We start from the raw sequence: 23,274 nt of genomic DNA, 5'->3' as shown, positions 1-23,274 counted from the left end.
AAATCCTCTCATATAATTTTACTGCCTACAACACTCTACATTTGGTTTTCAAAAGGGAGTGTCCAGAACCCCTGGACCCTCCCTCTTCTGGATCATCCCCCCCCCCCCTCCCTCCCTCTGGATCCCCATGTGGAGAGCATCCATTGCCAAGATACACTGGTCAGAGGTACAACTTCGGCCAATGTCTGTGGGGTTCATCAAAGTTGTACATACCTTTGACTGACCTTCAGAACTGACACATTATTCCCGCTTAGGAATCAGGTTTGACTCTTCTGTATGTCTGACTATATGTTACATATGTTCCAGGAATTCCAAGCACTGAAGCTCTGGACGACCTCCAGCCAAGTAAGAGGCAGACGACCTTGATGAATCTGAAATCAGGAGCTGGATACCAGTTCCGAGTTAGAGCCATGAACAGATATGGTCTTGGTCTACCAAGTGTGCCAACAAGTAAGTAATTACTACTGGCTGTCGACCAGTCACGATGGTTATATGGTGTGTGTGATTGTTATATGGTGTGTGTGATGGTTACATGGTGTGTGTGATGGTTATATGGTGTGTGTTATGGTTATATGGTGTGTGTGATGGTTATATGGTGTGTGTTATGGTTATATGGTGTGTGTGATGGTTATATGGTGTGTGTGATGGTTATATGGTGTGTGTGATTGTTATATGGTGTGTGTGATGGTTACATGGTGTGTGTGATGGTTATATGGTGTGTGTTATGGTTATATGGTGTGTGTGATGGTTATATTGTGTGTGTGATGGTTATTTGGTGTGTGTGATGGTTATATTGTGTGTGTGATATGGTGTGTGTACCCTGTGTGGGAGCCTATGTACCCCGAGGCTGCATAGAGGGTCGTTCACACCATATAACCAAGGGGGCTAGTTCTCGACAAATTTGTGTTACTGGCATAGTATTTGAGTTACTGGCATAGTATTTGTGTTACTGGCATAGTATTTGAGTTACTGGCATAGTATTTGTGTTACTGGCATAGTATTTGTGTTACTGGCATAGTATTTGTGTTACTGGCATAGTATTTGTCTATTTATATAGAATACCTTCATGAGTATGGCTAGCATATGCACTTCTAGAGTTCTATTCCTTACATTACAACCAGATGCACTCGCTTAAGTTTGCTAAACGGAATTTGAGAGGTGTAGAGTTTAAAACTTCCTGTACTTTTCGCTTTCCTTATACATATTCTAAAATACTGAATATGTTCTCTTGGCAGCATTTAAGCTCAATTTACTCACTCTCGTTAAGACAGAAAAATAAATACTGTTTAAAACTGTTGCAAGCAGACAACATACTTACATTCCTTTGAAAACATTAAACTCATCTACTGGTAACAGGATTTCATTTTAATCTCCTAACTCAGAAATAAGGATGGTTTCAGCCTCATGTGATGGTTTCACCCTCATGAGATGGTTTCACCGTCATGTGATGGTTTCACCGACATGTGATGGTTTCACCGTCATGTGATGGTTTCACCCTCATGAGATGGTTTCACCATCGTGTGATGGTTTCACCGACGTGTGATGTTTCACCGTCGTGTGATGGTTTCACCGTCATGAGATGGTTTCACCATCATGTGATGGTTTCACCGTCATGAGATGGTTTCACCGTCATGTGATGGTTTCACCGTCATGTGATGGTTTCATGAAGGGAGGTTATGCACGTTCTGAAAACAAAAACAGTTACTGTTTATTTAATCAATCAGCATTACTTGTGCAACTAAAATACTGAATTACCTGCCTATTGGCTATTGTATTATGCTATCAAATACTCTGTGATATATATCTATTATGTGTTGTATTAATCAGGCTTTGGTTTATCTTACTCCTGAGATTCTTGTGTCACAAGCAACAAGTCTCTCGGTTTAATAAAGTCTGTCTTGTGTCACAAGCAACAAGTCTCTCGGTTTAATAAAGTCTGTCTTGTGTCACAAGCAACAAGTCTCTCGGTTTAATAAAGTCTGTCTTGTGTCACAAGGAATAAGTCTCTCGGTTTAATAAAGTCTGTCTTGCGTCACTGATATCCAAAATGAATGAACTTGTAGATTGATCAAGGATGTGATTAATTTTACAGTCAAAATGTTATGGAGTTGTGGATTATTTAGACAAAATAATGGGTTATTAAGAAATATAACTTGTATAAAACATTTCTGTTTCCATAGCAACAATACAGATTCCTTCCAACAAACCAGCAAAAGCCCCTGAGAAGGTCGGTGGAGGAGGAGGGAAGGTCGGCGACCTCACTATCACATGGGAGGTAAGACATCCACCAGGCTAACTCAATTAGTAACTTAACGATGATTGATTCGCTTTGTTTCGTTGATTTGATGTGGTCAGTGGGATAGCCAAGTGGTTCAAGTGTTTGCTCGTCATACCAAAGACATGGGTTCGATTCCCCACATGGGTACAATGTGTGTAGCCAATTTCTGGTGTTCCCTGCCACGATATTGCTGGAATAATGCCAACAGTGGCATAAAACTCCTTATGTTGGGTGAATGTTTTCAGGTTTCATTGGTGTTGATATATCCATGGTGTAAGTACAGTGTCACCTGTGTGATGATTTCTGTGTGTACATCACATGTTGTATTTCATCGTTTGTATTTCCTCTTTCAGCCCCTCTCCAGTGAGGATCACAATGGTCTGGGACTTGGCTACAATGTTTTCTGGAGGAAGAAGCCAGTTGGCGGCAGCCAATCGAAATGGGAAACGGTGGGTTTGAATGATGATTTGCTCTCATGTTCTATCTTGATATGGAGGCATGACCTTTGGCCCTCAGCACTGCAGTTGCCTCCCTTGGCTGGTCCAGGATCTGTGGCATCCAATGCTAGATTTGCCACAATTATGGTTCCTTGCTCATGCTATTAGTCACTGGTTTGCCTGGTCTAGTCTGTATTATTTTCCAGCAGCCAAGACAGCTGGAATAATGCTGGGTGGAGCGTTAAACAAAAGTCACTCAGGAAGACAAGATGCCCTAGCCTCAAGCACTGCTCCAGATATTCTTGCAACCATATGAGTACTGGTCATTATTAGAACTGACGAGTACCGGACCTATTTATTTCTAACTACTGTATAGAACTGACAATTACTGGTATAAAATTGAGCCGCCATCATTCAAAGACGACCTGTACATTCTCATTTTGGTGCCAAACTGGAGTAACATAACAAAGACGAGAAAATTCAAGACTGTTGTTATTTGCCAATGACATTGCAGGATTGGAAGAAAATCCATTTGCTGCTGACACAATAGCGTTTAAGCTGAATGTAATGCAAAAAACAGTATTATCAGAAGTTTCACTATTTTAGAAGGTTTTTGAGTATAGATAGACAAGGTACAGAAACAATCAAACATGAAAGCATTTAGTATGGTTTGTGTGCATAGTTGTAATTCGCACTTTCTCCGTATTTGACTAGTTTTCATCTGTACAATTCTCCAATATGGCATCTCTCTGGAGCACTCCCTTAAAGGTGAATGCACTCAAATATTTCAGAGAGTGTCTGTTCTTGATTTTGCACTGATGTGGTTTTATTAAGAGTTTCAATCCTTATTTCACAGGAGAAATTAACGGGCACCAGCACAGGAAGTTTTGTCACACTTGTCGGACTTGAAAATTTCTACTCTGAGTATGAAGTTCAAGTTCAAGCATTCAATAACTTAGGCAGTGGAAACAGATCACACATCGCCCTCATCAGATCAGCTGAAGACTGTGAGTATCAGTGTTTTACAACAAACTTCATAGGCATTGATGTGGCATGCTTAGTGTTGCTCTGACAAAAATACAATGAAGTCCTTTAGCAATTGGGATGGTGAGCTACAGTAGGTCATCTCACTCCTCACTGTGGCCTCACCTCACTGTGGCCTCACCTCATGTGTACCTCATGTGTACCTTTTCAGATTCTTGTGTGTATCTCCCACGTACCTCATGCTTGTTGTGAATGGTGGTCTGTGGAGATTCCAGGGTGGGAAAGGTCTCCAGTACCTCATGCTTGTTGTGAAGGAGTCTGTGGAGATTCCAGGGTGGGAAAGGTCTCCAGTACCTCATGCTTGTTGTAAATGACGGTCTGTAGAGATTCCAGGGTGGGAAAGGTCTCCAGTACCTCATGCTTGTTATGAATGGCGGTCTGTGGAGATTCCAGGGTGGGAAAGGTCTCCAGTACCTTATGCTTGTTGTGTATGACGGTCTGTGGAGATTCCAGGGTGGGAAAGGTCTCCAGTACCTCATGCTTGTTGTGAATGATGGTCTGTGGAGATTCCAGGGTGGGAAAGGTCTCCAGTACCTCATACTTGTTGTGAATGGTGGTCTGTGGAGATTCCAGGGTGGGAAAGGTCTCAAGTACCTCATACTTGTTGTGAATGACGGTCTGTGGAGATTCCAGGGTGGGAAAGGTCTGCAGTACCTCATACTTGTTGTGAATGGTGGTCTCCAGTACCTCATGCTTGTTGTGAATGACGGTCTGTGGAGATTCCAGGGTGGGAAAGGTCTCCAGTACCTCATACTTGTTGTGAATGACGGTCTGTGGAGATTCCAGGGTGGGAAAGGTCTCCAGTACCTCATGCTTGTTGTGAATGGTGGTCTCCAGTACCTCATACTTGTTGTGAATGGCGCTCTGTGGAGATTCCAGGGTGGGAAAGATCTCCAGTACCTCATGCTTGTTGTTAATGATGGTCTGTGGAGATTCCAGGGTGGGAAAGGTCTCCAGTACCTCATGCTTGTTGTGAATGACGGTCTGTGGAGATTCCAGTGTGGGAAAGGTCTCCAGTACCTCATGCTTGTTATGAATGGCGGTCTGTGGAGATTCCAGGGTGGGAAAGGTCTCCAGTACCTCATGCTTGTTGTGTATGACGGTCTGTGGAGATTCCAGGGTGGGAAAGGTCTCCAGTACCTCATGCTTGTTGTGAATGATGGTCTGTGGAGATTCCAGGGTGGGAAAGGTCTCCAGTACCTCATACTTGTTGTGAATGACGGTCTGTGGAGATTCCAGGGTGGGAAAGGTCTCCAGTACCTCATACTTGTTGTGAATGGTGGTCTCCAGTACCTCATGCTTGTTGTGAATGACGGTCTGTGGAGATTCCAGGGTGGGAAAGGTCTCCAGTACCTCATGCTTGTTGTGAATGACGGTCTGTGGAGATTCCAGGGTGGGAAAGGTCTCCAGTACCTCATGCTTGTTGTGAATGATGGTCTGTGGAGATTCCAGGGTGGGAAAGGTCTCCAGTACCTCATGCTTGTTGTGAAGGAGTCTGTGGAGATTCCAGGGTGGGAAAGGTCTCCAGTACCTCATGCTTGTTGTGAATGACGGTCTGTGGAGATTCCAGGGTGGGAAAGGTCTCCAGTACCTCATGCTTGTTGTGAATGATGGTCTGTGGAGATTCCAGGGTGGGAAAGGTCTCCAGTACCTCATGCTTGTTGTGAATGATGGTCTGTGGAGATTCCAGGGTGGGAAAGGTCTCCAGTACCTCATGCTTGTTGTGAAGGAGTCTGTGGAGATTCCAGGGTGGGAAAGGTCTCCAGTACCTCATGCTTGTTGTAAATGACGGTCTGTAGAGATTCCAGGGTGGGAAAGGTCTCCAGTACCTCATGCTTGTTGTGAATGGTGGTCTCCAGTACCTCATACTTGTTGTGAATGGCGCTCTGTGGAGATTCCAGGGTGGGAAAGGTCTCCAGTACCTCATGCTTGTTGTGAATGACGGTCTGTGGAGACTCCAGGGTGAGAAAGGTCTCCAGTACCTCATACTTGTTATGAATGGTGGTCTGTGGAGATTCCAGGGTGGGAAAGGTCTCCAGTACCTCATACTTGTCGTGAATGACGGTCTGTGGAGATTCCAGGGTGGGAAAGGGTTGTATGACATACATTTGCAATGTGCATTTTGAAAACCAACAATAACATCAATATTGCTTCATTCTCCCTGTCCTTTTGTTCCCAGTACCTATTGGCACCCCCAGCAGCGTGTACGCCGACAGCTACAACAGCACCTCCCTTATGGTGTTCTGGACCCCCGTCCCCAACAACAAGAAGTTCATGAAGGGGAAGCTGATTGGATACAAGGTAACTTGGACAACATGATAGGGTTGCCATGGGGTTGCAATGGCAACTGGTCTGTTTCCTTTTGAGATGGTCTTTAATTGCATTTTCTGATGCATTTGTGATGTCTGCAGGTCTGTATGTTACTCCATATTGCATTTACGAACTGTGTGAGATCCAGCTGCTGAAGAAAGTTGTTCCCACCAGTACAGGAAGCAGCAGCACCCTTTCACAGTCGGCATGTGACCCGGAAGTCATGCGTCACATCAAAACTCATAACTGCTTTGTCACCTCCGCAGACAGACGGACATTCATTGCCTGCTGCTACATTCTTACCTGTTTATGGGCTGTTACCTTTAGGGTCTTTCCATTCGTAATTTGTAACGTTTATTGCTCGTTTGTGGCTCCAGTCACAGTAATTTACGGGTGCAATGTTGTTCCCGCCATTTTTGACATTCACCACGTGGCCACGTAATTGCGTGTACTGCATTTTGATTTCTTTCTTTGGCTTGGGTAATACACTAAATTTATGTATTCTGTTTTGGAGTGCTTAAAGCTTTGTCTTTTCACTACCTTTTAGCGTAATGACTTGCTCTCATAAACTTCATTAAAATACAAAGTTTTTGAGTTACATAATGCTTCCCGAACTTTGTGGTTTTGGCACATAGTTTTGGTTTTGCTTAAATTACGGATTTTCTGCCTCACTGCACTTGTTGCCGCAGGAACAAATTTGTTGGGGTCGCCCCTTCTGCCGTGATTGTACGATGCCTGTACTTTCACAAGGCAGTGCCGATGTTGCAGTCCTTCGTCGCTGTGATCCTTCAACTCGATACGAGTATCCAGGACACACCTCACTCAACGTGCTCGTCAACCCCCTGATATGGCTTAAAACTTAAAACTTGGTGTCTTTCTACACCACCCTTGCCGTCACCTTTATCGACAACATCGTCCAGTCCAGTGATGCCCGTAACGCCTGTCTCCTCCGCCATATACATTGACAGCACTCCCGACTCCACCAGCGCCTGAGTATTTCAGCCCCAGCTCTCCAGCGCTCCCGGCGCCTCCAGTTCTCCAGTGCCTCCAGCTCTTAAGCTCTCCCCGCACCTCCAGCTCTCGCCACGCCTCCAAATCTCTGGCGCCTCCAGCTCTCTGATGCCTCTGGCACTCCCAGCGCCTCTAGCTCTCTGGCACTCATGGTGCTCCCGGCGCCTCCAGCTCTCTGGCACTCATTGCGTCTCCAGATCTGTGGCGCCTGCAGCTCCCGGCGCCTCCAGCTCTCAGGTGCTCCTGGTGCCTCCAGCTCTCCGGCGCTCTCGGCGCCTCCAGCTCTCTTGCGCTCACGGCGCCTCCAGCTCTCTTGCGCTCCCGGTGCCTCCAGCTCTCCGGCCCTCCCGGCGCCTCCAGCGCTCAGGTGCTCCTGGCGCCTCTAGCTCTCCGGCGCTCGAGGCGCCTCCAGCTCTCTTGCGCTCCCGGTGCCTCCAGCTCTCAGGCACTCATGGCGTCTCCGTATCTCTGGCGCCTCCAGCTCCCGGCGCCTCCAGCGCTCAGGTGCTCCCGACGCCTCTGGCAGATCTTCACTGTTCAGGCTCATTAAGCCTGTTTGACCCCTTCGTAATAGGCTACCGGATACCCACTTCTCGGGATCTCCGTTGACTGGTCTCGCATATCACGGTGTATCATATCGCTCTGCACCGGCCCCACCATTTGACGACAAAATCCACTGTCTTCTTCGTCGACATTGCCGGCATCAACGCTTCTATAACCACTGCCTTAGCGCTAGCGTTCCTCAAAGAGACCCCACTCCCCGGTTTTACACAGCGCTCTCGGTGCTCCTGCATTTTTTCACAAAACTGGTATGTCTTGTATGTCTACCACACAGATCATTGAGGATTGTCTGTGTGTGGAGATTGCACCTCATTTGCGGCTCCAATGCAGCTTTCTCGGCTACTGCCCAGAGTGATTTACATGTCACGTGTCAAGTACTCGGACTCTCAACAACTCCGACCGGAATTAGGTGGCATGGCAAGCGATGCAATGTATTTCTACAGATTGTTTTGCATGTTTACATGTACGCATGGTGCAACCACTCAACCAGACGCAAGATGATGGAAACGTTAGACCTCCGCTACCAACTTGGCAGTCGTGAGGCACCTCGTTTCATCGCCCCCTTGCTATAAGAACGATATCGCTTAAACGTCGTTCAAGGGATGGAAAAGATTGCCTTCCTTCGTACAGTTTGATCTTTTAGACTACAACACCTTCATATCTTCAGCCTTGGCTACCAGATACAGCATCGATTCTCTACTTCGTCCATCAACCATTCCATCGACCTAGTATCGTGCTACATGCCTAGTATCTACGACTACATGCCTAGTATCGTACCTAGTATCTACGACTACATGCCTAGTATCGTGCCTACTATCGTGCCTAGTATCTACGACTAATGCCTAGTATCGTGCCTAGTATCTACGACTACATGCCTAGTATTATGCCTAGTATCTACGACTACATGCCTAGTATCGTGCCTAGTATCTATGACTACATGCCTAGTATCATGCCTAGTATCTACGACTACATGCCTAGTATCGTGCCTAGTATCTACGACTACATGCCTAGTATTATGCCTAGTATCTACGACTACATGCCTAGTATCGTGCCTAGTATCTTGCCTAGTATCTTGCCTAGTATCTACGACTACATGCCTAGTATCGTGCCTAGTATCTTGCCTAGTATCTACGACTACATGCCTAGTATCGTGCCTAGTATCTACAACTACATGCCTAGTATCGTGCCTAGTATCTAAGACTGCATGCCTAGTATCGAGCCTAGTATCTACGACTACATGACTAGTATCGTGCCTAGTATCTACGACTACATGCCTAGTATCGTGCCTAGTATCTACGACTACCTGCCTAGTATCGTGCCAAGTATCTATGACTACATGCCTAGTATCGTGCCTAGTATCTACGACTACGTGCCTAGTATCGTGCCTAGTATCTACGACTGCATGCCTAGTATCGTGACTAGTATCTAAGACTGCATGCCTAGTATCGTGTTGTCATCCTTCATCGTCACCTTGATATAAGAACAGGAGTGAACATTACTTCGTACAGTACAGTGGGACCCGAACCACAGTTTTACAGATTTCCTCACTCTCTTATGGACCCATTGCCTCGACTTCTGACTGCGTGGTTACGTCGATGCCTCAGCGGTTGATTGTGAAGCTGGTTTATTTCGTCTACATGGGGTTTGGTTCGCAGGTGAACACACCTCTCCTTTTTGCATCGACTCTTGTTTCCTGAAGACAGGAATGGTCGTAGATGTTCCGGTCATCACTTGTATGCGGTTAGGATTCATCAGACCTTGACAAGGGTTTATTATGGATCACATCTGAAGGTATGCCCACTGGCCATGCCGTCTGATAAAGATGAAATACGGAGTAATGCAGGATAAGTTAATTTTTTTAGTAAAATCTAAATATTTTTTACATTTGTATACTTATCCTGCATTACAAAGTCAAAGTGCCCTCCCATCGCTATGCTGCCTCCCCACGAAGTTTCAGATGTTATGTTTTTGACCCATTGGCCTGGCTAGTATTTGGAGCCAAAGTTTGTTTACCGAGAGTGGTCTCCCTTCAAGAAATCACATGTTTACCCAGATAAAACCATATGATTGTGTGAGTGTTTTATATGGTGAATATACAAGTTTATGCTGTTATCATATGTACCCTACAATCTTTGTCACCAGTACAGGAGCAATTTTGAGTACTGAATGTGACCGTTTGAACTTGTGGATCCCTGTTAAAAGTGTTCAAAAAGGCTTTAGAAAAGTTCTTGGAACTTTAGTGGATTATTTTATTTCTTTTTAGAAAAATCTCGGAATAAGATAAGTTGTCCTTGAACATGACTCTTTAATTTATTTCAGTTTTTTAGTTACATAATGTAACAGAATAATTTCTTCCACATAGACATCTGTGTTTCTGAATAGTTAAGTCTAGTATTGTCAGCAGAAGCCCTATTTTCCATTTATAAGACCTGGACTGTTTAGTAGAAATGTCTGATAACCCATGTTTGTCTTAGGAGCTGGCAAAATGAATTGGGTCAGTTTGGGTGACGTGGTTGATTGTATGTCATTGTAACCCGATCACACGGGATGTAACTCATGGTATTAACACTGGTTCGTCTAATCCAGACTCTGTAATTTACATGCCCCTGAGATATAGCGGGAATATGGCTGACAAACAATTAAACGATGGTACACGTCAGAATGTGATTTCCACTTGTTAATGAATGATGTCTTGATGTTCTGTATTGCTTTGTATCATTCTCTATTGCTCTCTATTGTTCTGCATCATTCTGTATTGCTCTCTATTGTTCTGCATCATTCTGTATTGCTCTCTATTGTTCTGCATCATTTTGTATTGCTCTCTATTGTTCTGCATCATTCTGTATTATTCTGCATTATTCTGTATCGATCTGCATCATCCTGGATCATTTTGCATCATTCTGCATCATCCTGCATCAGCCTGTATCATTCTGCATCATCCTGTATCATTCTGCATCGTTCTGCATCATCCTGCATCCTCCTGTATCATTCTGCATCGTTCTGCATCATCCTGTATCATTCTCCATTGTTCTGCATCATCCTGTATCATTCTGCATCATTCTGCATGATCCTGTATCATTCTGCATCCTCCTGTATCATTCTGCATCGTTCTGCATCATCCTGTATCATTCTCCATTGTTCTGCATCATCCTGTATCATTCTGCATGGTTCTGCATCATCCTGTATCATTCTGCATCATCCTGTATCATTCTGCATGGTTCTGCATCATCCTGTATCATTCTGCATCATCCTGTATCATTCTGCATCGTTCTGCATCATTCTGTATCATTCTGCATTGTTCTGCATCATCCTGTATCATTTTGCATCATCCTGCATCATTCTGTATCATCCTGCATCGTTCAGTATCATCCTACATCGTTCTGCATCATTCTGTATCATCCTGTATCCTTCTGTATCATTTTGCATCATTTTGTATCAGTTTGTACTATCATGTATCCTTCTGCATCATTCTGTATCATCCTGTATCATTTTGCATCATTTTGTACTATCATGTATCATTCTGCATCATTCTGTGTGACACAGGTGAACTACTGGAGGCAAGAAGAGGAGTCTGAGATCGAGGCCGTACAGAGCATCTACGAGGGGCAGATAGACCACGCCCTTATTATCGGCCTGCAGCCAGACACGTGGTACACCGTCAACGTCCAAGTGTACAACTCCGCTGGGAATGGCCCCAAGAGCGAGGACTACCATCAGTCCACCGACAGAATGGGTACGTGTTATCTGGGGACTCGAAGTAGATTTGTTTGAGGAATTAGAGGCAGTACACCAAAACTCACTCTCTCACTGTTTGGAAAAAATGTATTGCTACCAGGCTATACATTTTAGTTACATACTAGTTGTCTAGTACTTGTCCCAAATATTTTTATTTTGTTACAATAGTTTCAGTGTTTTTGAGGACCAGATAATCCACAATTCGGAGTTATAAGTAGGCTCTTCAGTTGATTATCGAGTCTTTATTCCCTGAGGAAATGTAGAAAACATAAAATGTCAATGAGTTGATCTCATAAAGATCAGCTCAGTCTTTTGGCACAACATTCAAAACAGCACGAAAAATGGATGATATCAACTTCAATTATTTATAACCTTTCACTGCTATCAGGGATGAGAATTTTCCGTGGATCCGCGAATTTTAGTGACCACAAATTTGTTACAATTTGATGGCTTCCCCCAAACACCCCCAACTAATGGACCATGCTCCATTGCAAAGATGTTTCAGCTGAAAAGGACATATTCATTCTCATCCCTGTGCTATAAAGTGCTATGATTGCATGGCCGGATACAGCTTTTTTTAAAACGGGGGGTGCACAATTAAGATCTATTTATTGTCTTTGGTGGTAATTTATACAGAAATAAAGATTTTTTTCGAAATAAAAAGGGGGGGTGCGCACTAGGGCTGGGACGGGTAACTCGGGTACCTGGGTCGGGAGGGTACTGAGAGGACCCGGGTACCCACAGGACTACCCGGACCCGTGGTTAGTGATGTGTTGTGTTGTTTCATGACAAAAAAATCACTATAAAACTACATTGTTACACGCCAATTTTAATTCTCTAATGTTCGCCTTTCTTCATGTCTATGAACACGTTCCTTCTGACTTAAATATGTTTGAACAAAGCTAAAACTTAAGTCAACTTCAGTGTGACCACATCTTTTTATAGGTGTATCTAAAACCATTCTGCCAGGGCTATTGTCAGACTATTCCCAATCGGACATTTTATACCTATCTCTTGGCACCAACAGAGGGTACCCGGATAGGGTCGGGTAATAGGGGTGTGGGTACCCGGGTAGTAAATTTGGACTCGTCCCAGCCCTAGTGCGATTATTAAGATTTAGTTTTGAAGTTGCATTGTTCTCTTTCAGCTCCGCAGCTGTACCCGACAGAGGTGCACGTGTTCTCGCACTCCAGTACCCAGGTGTCCGTGTCCTTCCGCGGCGTCAGTACCCAGGTGTACGAGGAACCGCTACAGGGGTATAAGGTGTGTACAGGTGTACGAGGAGCCGCTATAGGGGTATAAGGTCTGTACAGGTGCATGAGGAACCACTACAGGGGTATAAGGTGTGTTCAGGTGTACGAGGAACCGCTACAGGGGTATAAGGTGTGTACAGGTGTACGAGGAACCACTACAGGGGTATAAGGTGTGTACAGGTGTACGAGGAACCGCTGCAGGGGTATAAGGTGTGTACAGGTGCATGAGGAACCACTACAGGGGTATAAGGTGTGTTCAGGTGTACGAGGAGCCGCTACAGGGGTATAAGGTGTGTACAGGTGTACGAGGAACCACTACAGGGGTATAAGGTATGTACAGGTGTACGAGGAACCGCTGCAGGGGTATAAGGTGTGTACAGGTGTACGAGGAACCACTACAGGGGTATAAGGTGTGTACAGGTGTACGAGGAGCCGCTGCAGGGGTATAAGGTGTGTACAGGTGTACAAGGAGCCGCTACAGGGGTATAAGGTGTGTACAGGTGTACGAGGAACCGCTACAGGGGTATAGGGTGTGTACAGGTGCATGAGGAACCGCTGCAGGGGTATAAGGTGTGTACAGGTGTACGAGGAACCGCTACAGGGGTATAAGGTGTGTACAGGTGTACGAGGAACCACTACAGGGGTATAAGGTGTGTACAGGTGTACGAGGAACCGCTGCAGGGGTATAAGGTGTGTACAGGTGTACGAGGAACCGCTACAGGGGTATAAGGTGTGTACAGGTGTACGAGGAGCCGCTACAGGGGTATAAGGTATGTACAGGTGTACGAGGAGCCGCTACAGGGGTATAAGGTATGTACAGGTGTACGAGGAGCCGCTACAGGGGTATAAGGTATGTACAGGTGTACGAGGAACCACTGCAGGGGTATAAGGTGTGTACAGGTGTACGAGGAGCCGCTATAGGGGTATAAGGTCTGTACAGGTGTACGAGGAACCGCTACAGGGGTATAAGGTGTGTACAGGTGCATGAGGAACCGCTGCAGGGGTATAAGGTGTGTACAGGTGTACGAGGAACCGCTACAGGGGTATAAGGTGTGTACAGGTGTACGAGGAACCACTACAGGGGTATAAGGTGTGTACAGGTGTACGAGGAACCGCTGCAGGGGTATAAGGTGTGTACAGGTGTACGAGGAACCGCTACAGGGGTATAAGGTGTGTACAGGTGTACGAGGAGCCGCTACAGGGGTATAAGGTGTGTACAGGTGTACGAGGAGCCGCTACAGGGGTATAAGGTATGTACAGGTGTACGAGGAACCACTGCAGGGGTATAAGGTGTGTTCAGGTGTACGAGGAACCACCATGGGGTGTGATTAAAGCTTTCGAGGAAACACTAAGGAATGTTACTAAGGCATGTTGGCACAGGTGTACAAGAAACCGCTACAGGTTCTTAAAGTCAGAGGTTCACAGAATGTAGTCTTCTGTGTAACAGATTTATCTCCCTTGGCCTTGGGAGACCAAAAAGTAAGGGAGCATCCTTTTGATTTGTATCGGGGGTGTCTTTTTGAGAACAATCTATTTTTTTCCCAATCTTTATCCAACAAACTGTTTATATACTGGGCACCATCGAACAATCTATTCATTCTCACTTTCAACATACAAAAAATTATGTTTGATTTTTTTTCAACAAAACAAACTTAATTTCTTTCACCACTGCCAACAAGCTATTCATTTGGAGCATATTTCTGAACAAACTGTACAATTTAATATCTTCCCACCCACCCCTATAGAAAGCAAATGGTTGCTCCCTGTGGAATTGACCCTGCAATACAGGTTTCACAAGGTACATGGCAACTGAGTCCCCCATGAGGTGAAAAGAGGGGATGAAACGAGGCCTAACTTCAGGTGAGATGAAGTCTCCCCACCAGTTTAAAGTGTTATGGTTTCCTCCTAGTTAGGGGGGCACGGGTGGCCCAGTCGTCTAAGGCGCCGCGATTCGCTGTGCAGAGTTGCGTCCCTTGGGCACGCCAGAAACCTATGATTGTGGGTTCGAATCCCGGTTCGCCCCGATTATGTTTCTAGGTTTGTCAGCACCATACCCGTGCTCGTGGGTTTCACCGAAGTGGTAAACGTCTGAGACCTGCATCACTTCGGGCTTTCCTCCCACATTAAGCTGACACGCCGCGATATAACTGGAATACTGTTAAAAGCGGCGTTAAACCCAACTCACTCACTCACTCACTCACTCACTCACTCACTCACTCCTCCTAGTTAGTCATGTCTTTAGACAATACATGTGTGTTTGTAGGTGCAGTACTGGCGGTATGCTGAGGATATTCGCAAGGCCAAGATGGTGGACACCGAGAAGAACAGCCAGGCTATACTGGGGAACATTGAGAAAGGCATCATCTACCAGATGCGTGTGTTCGCCTACAGTCGCGGGGGACAAGGGAAGATGAGCTCACCTGCAACTCTATTCACTCTTGGTGAGTTTCTGGATGAGGATGACATTGGCCATATTGTCATAGTTCATTTTGAATTTGGCGCCAATGAATTATTATAGTGGCATTGATCAGACCTCTTAATTGCCATGTTGTGATGTCACAGCGCCTACTCAATCACATTTAACCATACTCCTTTGATATGAGATGTACCCTCAGGGATTCCAGGTGAGAATGGGTCCCTGGCAACCTGTCAACCGCTAAGTTGATTGGGTGGTCATACTTGGTGAAAAACATATCTGATCTTGAAACCCAGAGTACAATTAGTAGCAGACATGTTTATTTTTGTGTCTACATATGGGTAGCAATAGAATTAAGTCGCCACAAGATATTTTCAAGGTAGTCATTTGGCTACTTCTGAGTTTTAGACAGTAGACAAATTGAAATTTAGGTCGCATTGGCAACCGTTATAGTCACAACTTTGAGTCCTGCCCCCCTCCCCCCATTATAATAGCCACAGACATTTGCACAGAATTTATTAGGCCTAGAATGATATCTTCAACGCTAAGATAACACTTTATTATCCTGAGGAAATTTGGGTATACATTAGCACAAGGTCTCAGCATATTGATAAAAACACTTACATAAATAAGAAAATCACAAACATAATTAACATTAAATGTGGCACTAAATGGTCAACAATCCTTTATCACAAAATAAATAGATATAAAACCTGGTATCAGCTGGTATGAATGAACTCCGGGTCCTGTTGGTACTCAACATCATCCGGCAATCGTGGCCAGCGGCCAGAAGGAAGAAGTTGATTCTCCGAATGTAAAACATGTGAGATGTCGCTCAATCTATTGCTGATTCTATATTTTCAGGAGGTGAAGTGCGTATTGACAGGAGTACCACCAACATTATGGCCGGCAGCGCCAGTGTTATACCCGCCATGCTGGTCACCGCCATCAGTCTTCTTGCCGCCCTTCTCTTCACCATCCGTGCCTAAATAGTCCACACACAGTGCTATGTTCATCCCTGCCAATCTACAACAGAATCCACACTATGAATTCATGAATATAATGAAATGTTAGTTATGGAACATAATGAATGGTAACTTCATGAATTCAGTGGTAACTTCATGAATTCAGTGGTATCTTCATGAATTCAATGGCAAATTCATGAATTCAGTGGTATCTTCATGAATTCAATGGTAACTTCATGAATTCAATGGTAAATTCATGAATTCAATGGTAACTTCATGAATTCAATGGTAACTTCATGAATTCAGTGGTAAATTCATGAATTCAGTGGTAACTTCATGAATTCAGTGGTAACTTCATAAATTCAGTGGTACATTCATGAATACAGTGGTAAATTCATGAACACATACTGAACAAAATAAGTTAGAAATCATAAATATTTTGGGGCATAATTTTATGAAACTGTGTGCTCAGTCTTTAGTGCCAAAAAATATTCATTGTCCCTAACTTCTTTTGTTCAGCATATTCGGGTTCATGGTTTGGAAGTGGATTATTAAGGATATGTTTATATGCAATAATGATCTGAATTATCTTTTGATTGACGTGTGGAGACATTATTAAGATGTCATTGATTACCATATGTAAATCTAAACTGACATTGATAATGATTATTTAGTCAGTGTGATTTCAAAATCCAAACCAACACATTCCATTTATTTACATACATATATACCATAAAACATCCCTTTTATACCTAACATTGTACAGTTTTTACAAATCTTTTATAGTAGCTATAAGTTTGCTAGTCCCTTTTATTCTGCTGGGTAAGTAGTCCATCTTTTGCCATAATGTCTCGCTATTCTTTGCCAGTGTATCAAGTATTAAACTATTTATGCTCTGTGAAAATGAATATTTGATTTTTGACTTTTTTAAATGTCAAAATATTTTATGTTTGATTTTTTTTATGTTCTAGAACTTTCATACGTGTTTGTCAACGTAACTAAATGCTGTTGAAAAGTCTGTGGAGTTTATTTAGAAATGTTGATTGTTTTGTCATGGTTTTTTTAAGAATGTTTGTTCTTTTATATTTTTCTGTGTGTAAATTATTTTATATTGATAACCATGCTTCTCCATTCAAACCCCATCTTCTTCTACACTGGTAACTGCAGAGTAATGGTTAGTTTCAAGGGTAATAGCTTGGGGATTATGACAGTGGTAATTTTGTCATTCACATTCCACGTTTTTTTCATGCTGGTAACGTTCAGAGTAATGGTTAGTTTCAAGGGTAATAGCATGGAAATTAGTATATATTTTTTAATGAAAATCTATTTACACATTCTAATCTTTCTGGATATTCAGATTTAGTAGTTTCAAGGGTAATAGCCTCAAATGATGTATAATCACTGTCATTCATATGGTGATAGCTAGTTATAAGGGTAACATCTTGGAAATTTACAAACTGTAAATTTATTATGATTCTTTCAACTACATTCAATACGATGTATGTTTGTGATTCAGATTAATGAGTAATACAATGCAATTCAATTTCGGGTACTGAAGTGATCTACGATGGCTAAATGTTTACATACATTTCTAGATCCAGTTATTTAGGTTGCAATCATCCCCTAGCATGTGATGCTTTCTATTCTCATAAAGTCTCATTTATACGAACTGAATTCCATATGTATGCCAATACACTTGTGCTTATGTCAGGGACTGTTGTATAGATAGTCTGCGAGTGGATAGATAGTGATATTACTGGAATGTAGAGTCAATTTGTAGTCATGTATTCATTTAATGTCTGTGTATTTTGTACAAATTGTATATAGTTTGTCATCGACTTGCTGTTTTTCATATAAACAGACATTGTGATTTCATAGAATTAAATGCCCTACTCTTTGTCTATCAACATGTGGCAGTTTACATCCTTTTGTTTGTGTGAATACTCTCCATCACATAGAAAAGTATTTTGCAATAATATTTTTTAATCTCCACTAAATGCACAAAATGTAACTTTTTGCTTTTCATATTGTTACATATTGTTTAGGAAAACATCATTTTCTAATAGCATGTATGGCCTTTACGACCTTGGTACAATCTTTTTATCATCTTTTTCACTGATCAAAGCTATCAAAGAATCTCACCTCTAGTGTTAATTCAAACATAATACTCTAACTCATGCAATGTAGGACGTACAGATCACAACCTGAAGGTGACAGGTTGAGGAACTTCAGTAACAACAGATACTCATTTGTTATGCGATGTAAAAGAGATTTTGAATTTTGCGATGCACAAGTTCCGGTTGTGATGAAGAAAGATTTGAACATGGAGCCTAAAGGATGTTTTGTAATTATGTAATGGCTCTCATTCTCTGCAAGTTTGAGAGCAAATTACAATCAGAGCCATCTTGTTCTTGGTTTACCCCACTCTGTAGCATTACCTGATCCTACAGAATCTCAATTCACTGGAGATATAAATTGAGTGGGTTTTAAGATAGGATTTGGCAATATACAGCGGAGTCTTTTCACTGAACTCATGTTATACATGTTGAAACTAAATTGTTTATTTTTACTTCATTTGTATTTGCTTTTGGAGTTGTTTCTTGAAGCGGAGGAAACCAGATGAGATCTTATTTCTGTTTAACTGTTAGTCATGGTGTATATTGTATAATGCTTGCTCCTACTTGTTGTGAGAGTTGTCCCCCTTGTTTGACTGGAAAGGACCTACTACACTTTTGATTCTGACGGCAATACTCCTGTAAAATCAGTTTGTCTGTTTTGAAATGATGTTGAAGATTTGATAACTGCACAGATTGTTTTCAATCATTGTTTTACATAAGATATATATCATTTTGTAACAATAAAACAGTTTAGTATAATGATATCTGTGTTCATTAGTATTTCCAGAGTGGATGACATGGTATCCTTGAAGTTAGGGTCTTCTTGGTGCAATTTGAGCTCAGTGTGCAAATCTGGCTTACTTTGACCAAAGCATATCGTCTAGGGGGGTCACTGTTTGTTTGGCAGAGTTCAAGGGCGGATCAAGCATTTTAAAAAGGGAGGGATCAAAAATTTCAAAATCCTCTCTAGAATTTTACTACCTACAACTACATTGGGTTTTTTAAAGAGGGGCGGTCCTGACCCCCTGACAGAGTTGTATCCTGTAGGTGGGATTCGAACAGTAGTCCATTTCTCCCTCTTATTATGTTTGGTTTGTAGGCACTGGTGGCATGGCGTGTCCTACATTAAGGAAATGCTGATCAAAGCAGGACCACCTGGAAGGTCGGGGGTTCGTCATACCAAAAGATGGTAATTGTTACCCAGTCTGGTGCTCGGCTAAAACCAGGACTGGCTTAATGTGTGTGAATGGGGTATTCATGTTATGACTGGGGCAGTCGGGTAGCCTAGTGGTTAAAGCGTTCGCTCGTCATGCCGAAGACCCGGGTTCGATTCCCGCCATGGGTACAATGTGTGAAGCCCATTTCTGGTTCCCCCCGCCGTGATATTGCTGGAATATTGCTAAAAGCGGCGTAAAACCATACTCACTCACTCACTCACTCACTCATGTTATGACTGCGGCAGGGTATCTCATAAATCAGCATTAGAAAAAAATGGTATTAGTCCGGATGCACCAACACCCGCACACACAACATGCCGGCATGTAGCTACAAAGGTGCAAATGTCTTGAATGCCATGTTAAACCCCATTTCACACACCCCCCACCCCCCCACCCCCCACCCAAGAGACAGAAAAGTTATATATTAGTAATTACCAAAGCTTACAATTCATGTCTAGTTTACCACATTTACTTAAATAGATTGTAACTGAGAATATGATGATATTAAACACGATTAGTTAATTCTAATATTACAGGTTTAATATACTGCAACATATAAATGCAATAATATACAATACCAATATACACAAACATATTAAACTAACCTGATTTAGATGGCTTTAAGTTGTCAACTTGTCTGTGTAGAGAATGTGTGCAGACTGTGAACATGCAGTGAGACAAAGGGTTAACTTAGAGTGAGTTGGGTTTAACACCGCTTTCAACATTATTCCAGTTATATCACGGCGTGTCAGCTTAATGCGGGAGGACACATGAACTTCATTTAATCCATCCTAACCACTAATTATGCATAAAAGTAGAACACTACAAAACAGATACTGAAGAATAATAAAATAAGGATGTAAAACAGTTGCATCTGTCAACAATAAAAACAAAAACAATATTTAAATTGCAAAGTTTGTTTGTTGATTTGTTGGTTGTTTAACACCGCACCCAGAAATAGTCCAGCTATATGACGACGGTCTGTACATAATCCAGTCTGCACCAGACAGTCCAGTGATTGATATCATGAGCATCGATGCACGCAATTGGGATACGATGACATGCATTGACCAAGTCAGCGAGTCTGACCACCCGATCCCGTTAGTCGCCTCTTACAACAATCATAAAGGATCCAGTGAGATGGTAGAGTCAGAACCTGTGGGAAATCTAGACTTGCTTCGTTTAGGGCTGTAGTATTACAGTAAGGGCTGCGCGGAAGGTAAAATAATATGGTGGAGGGACTGAGACATGTCGTCAAAGGCGCCGCTATTAACTATGCAGAGTCGTGTCCCTTAGGCGTGCCCGATGACCGTATAGGTTTGAATCCCACATTCGCCCTGATCCTATTTCTTTCGTGCTCGTGGGTTTCAGCCAAAGACCCGCATCACTTCGGACTTTCCTCCCACATCAACCTGACAGGATGAGATACTCATGGGCTTGTAACACAAAAAATAGCAGCTAAAAGATATATGGTCACACCCAGTGTCAGCATACTATACAAAAGGATTATAGTATACCGACTCTGTGTGTGACCATATATCGTGTAGTTGCTATTTTTGCGTTACAAACCCCTTTGTTGTGATACAGCTAAACAATGTACAAAGCATTTAAAAACCCAACTCACTCACTCACTTTAAACTGACCAAATCAAAACTGTGAAACGTTGACCAGAATGACGCCCAAACGGCACAACCACTTGAGTCTGGAGTATGCTGTCTCGGACATACAGTTCAGTTACCCTTCAGTTGACAACATTCAAGGGCGTTCTGCCAGTCAAAGTGATCCCGCCCCTGGGGCTGGGACGGGTAACTCGGGTCGGGTGGGTACTAAGAAGGACCCGAGTACCCACAGAACTACCCGGACCCGTGGCTGGTCATGTGATATATTGTTTAATGACAAAAATTATCTTGAAAACAATATCGTTACACCACAAGTCACTAATGTTGGCATTTCTTTCTGACTATGCAACCAGACGTTTATGTGTTTGAATAAAGATAAAACGTCAGTCAACTTCAGTGTATGCATGACCAAATCGTTTCATGCACGTATCTAAATACATTTTGTCCAGGGCTGCTGTCAAACTATTTCCAATCGGACATTTTGTACCTATCTCTTGAGAGGTTATATCCCATTAGTTAGACGTCCCAATTGTTAGACATGTTTATTTAGGCAAAGAGGGAATGTACCTACAGCGGGTACTCGGGTAGGGTCGGGTAATAGGGGGGTGAGTACCCGGGTAGTAAATTTGCCCGCCCTATATCATGACAGACTCACCCACAAATGTGTCATATTGTCATACGTTGACGTTCGCAGGATGCCTTCAGAAAGGTCCACGCCTATCCAGAAAGTCGAGAGTGAATCTGGACGCGTCTGATAACATTACACATTCCCCCATTTTTTACGCTCTGAACACTTTTGGCGTCTGGCTAGAATATGTCAATTTGCTGTTTAGTCCCAATTTCTAAAAGTCTGGTTTCTGCTGATCGATCCTGGACTTGTGTAGTTGACCTGGGCAGCCCTGTACGTGGCCGATCATTACCATTCTGTGTCTACAAATCACAGACTGAGTGTCGTTGAGCATATTGGCTACCTCCAGTTTGAAACATACCCGTAGGCCTTAAATGTACACCACGTTGTTGTTCTATCGAAGTGTCACAATCAATAATGACCCCCTTCCCACGGAGGAACTGCATGATCTTTCGGTTGTGTTGGGGCGTCAGGTTTTGGTTCCGATACCCTTCTATCTCTGGCAGCCATATTTCAAAGTTCACCTTTCTTCTGACGACGATCATAACATGCATATTTATTATCCACTTTTTTCAGTATCGAGAATCGTATTAACCTCAAACAATAAATAACATAGTAACTGTTTAAATTATATGCGCTGACACATTCGTCGTCACTCTCGATTTAACAGGTGCGATCCTTGACAGTCTATTATCTAGTTACGGTCTAGAATTTGAAACTAGTGCCATGAATGTGATTGAGACTCTGTCTGTGTAACTGGCACAGACGCTGTCTGTGTACCGTTTGGTACATAGAAATTATAGGAAACAGAGAAGCAGCGGAGATAGCCGAGGAAGGCCGAGTGGTCAAGAGGACAATGACGGGAATGATGGCCACCTAGCATCGCCGCCGAATATCCTGGAGATGACAGTCCAATTCCTTCTTCAAGCCTTGGTTGGCCATTTTTTTTAACATCTTAAATTGTTATCTTCTGTCCAGTAAACTTTTTGACTTACTTTTGACTTGAATAAAAACTTACCCTCTCAACTGACTCGCTCTCAGTAAATATTCCTTCAAACCACAGTTATGTCGCCATCGAGTAAAATGTTGATATGTCAATATTGCCAACTTTATGATTTATAGTGTAAAATAAACTTAAAGTGTTCTCTTTCAAAATTGGTTTCTTTGTATAAACAAATTTCGAGAACAAGACGCTTTTACTAAAAGAAATTTGTTTTTGAATTTCAAATTACCTATTGTCAATGTTTACAGATTATGGCCGGACACAGACGAAGGAACAGATTCTGGATATATGCATTACGATTAGCATTGCCGGAGTCCAAATACGGATCACGCCTTCAAGGAAGCCTGGGGATGATTACTGATTTCAACTTTAAAAAAACAACAACCTTTACCATAACTAAAATAGGCTAATAGTCTGCCATTTTCTTTCAACTCGAACCCCATTTTTGTAAACCCTGCCTCCCGCCATGAAAAACTGTAAAATTGACTATGCATAGTCACTCAATCGTCATCGTAAACTTCCAACATTACTTTCTGTGGTGTAAGGAGCTCATTACCAGATTGGCTGGGATTCTGTCTGTGGGATATATGTAAGGGCGCATAATTAACTGCGTGTACCAACAGACTAACCAGTAATAATTCAAGAAAACATAACTCTGTTCTTACTTCCGTTTACTCTGC

The 23,274-nt window shown here is 42.9% G+C and overlaps 1 protein-coding gene across 2 annotated transcripts in view; it reads left to right on the top strand.

Annotated features, from left to right (window-relative positions):
• Positions 1–18,875, top strand: part of LOC139444672 (contactin-like) — a 53,037-nt gene extending 34,162 nt beyond the window's left edge. The window contains exons 17-26 of one of the 2 annotated variants that reach the window (XM_071225604.1): positions 307–450; positions 2,181–2,275; positions 2,632–2,727; positions 3,572–3,722; positions 5,939–6,060; positions 11,185–11,374; positions 12,524–12,609; positions 12,810–12,839; positions 14,893–15,070; positions 15,910–18,875. In XM_071225604.1, the coding sequence (XP_071081705.1) occupies positions 307–450; positions 2,181–2,275; positions 2,632–2,727; positions 3,572–3,722; positions 5,939–6,060; positions 11,185–11,374; positions 12,524–12,609; positions 12,810–12,839; positions 14,893–15,070; positions 15,910–16,034 (1,217 nt within the window). In that variant the 3' untranslated portion in view covers positions 16,035–18,875. Of the gene's footprint in view, positions 1–306; positions 451–2,180; positions 2,276–2,631; positions 2,728–3,571; positions 3,723–5,938; positions 6,061–11,184; positions 11,375–12,523; positions 12,640–12,809; positions 12,840–14,892; positions 15,071–15,909 lie in introns of both variants that reach the window. The other variant, XM_071225603.1, reaches the window with a different exon arrangement.
• The last annotated feature ends 4,399 nt before the right edge of the window (positions 18,876–23,274 follow it).

This window comes from Haliotis cracherodii, unplaced genomic scaffold (assembly GCF_022045235.1).
Source record: "Haliotis cracherodii isolate W230 unplaced genomic scaffold, xgHalCrac1.p SCAF_6, whole genome shotgun sequence".
Classification (NCBI taxonomy): Eukaryota; Metazoa; Mollusca; class Gastropoda; order Lepetellida; family Haliotidae; genus Haliotis; species Haliotis cracherodii.
This window is presented reverse-complemented; position numbering and strand designations above follow the sequence as displayed.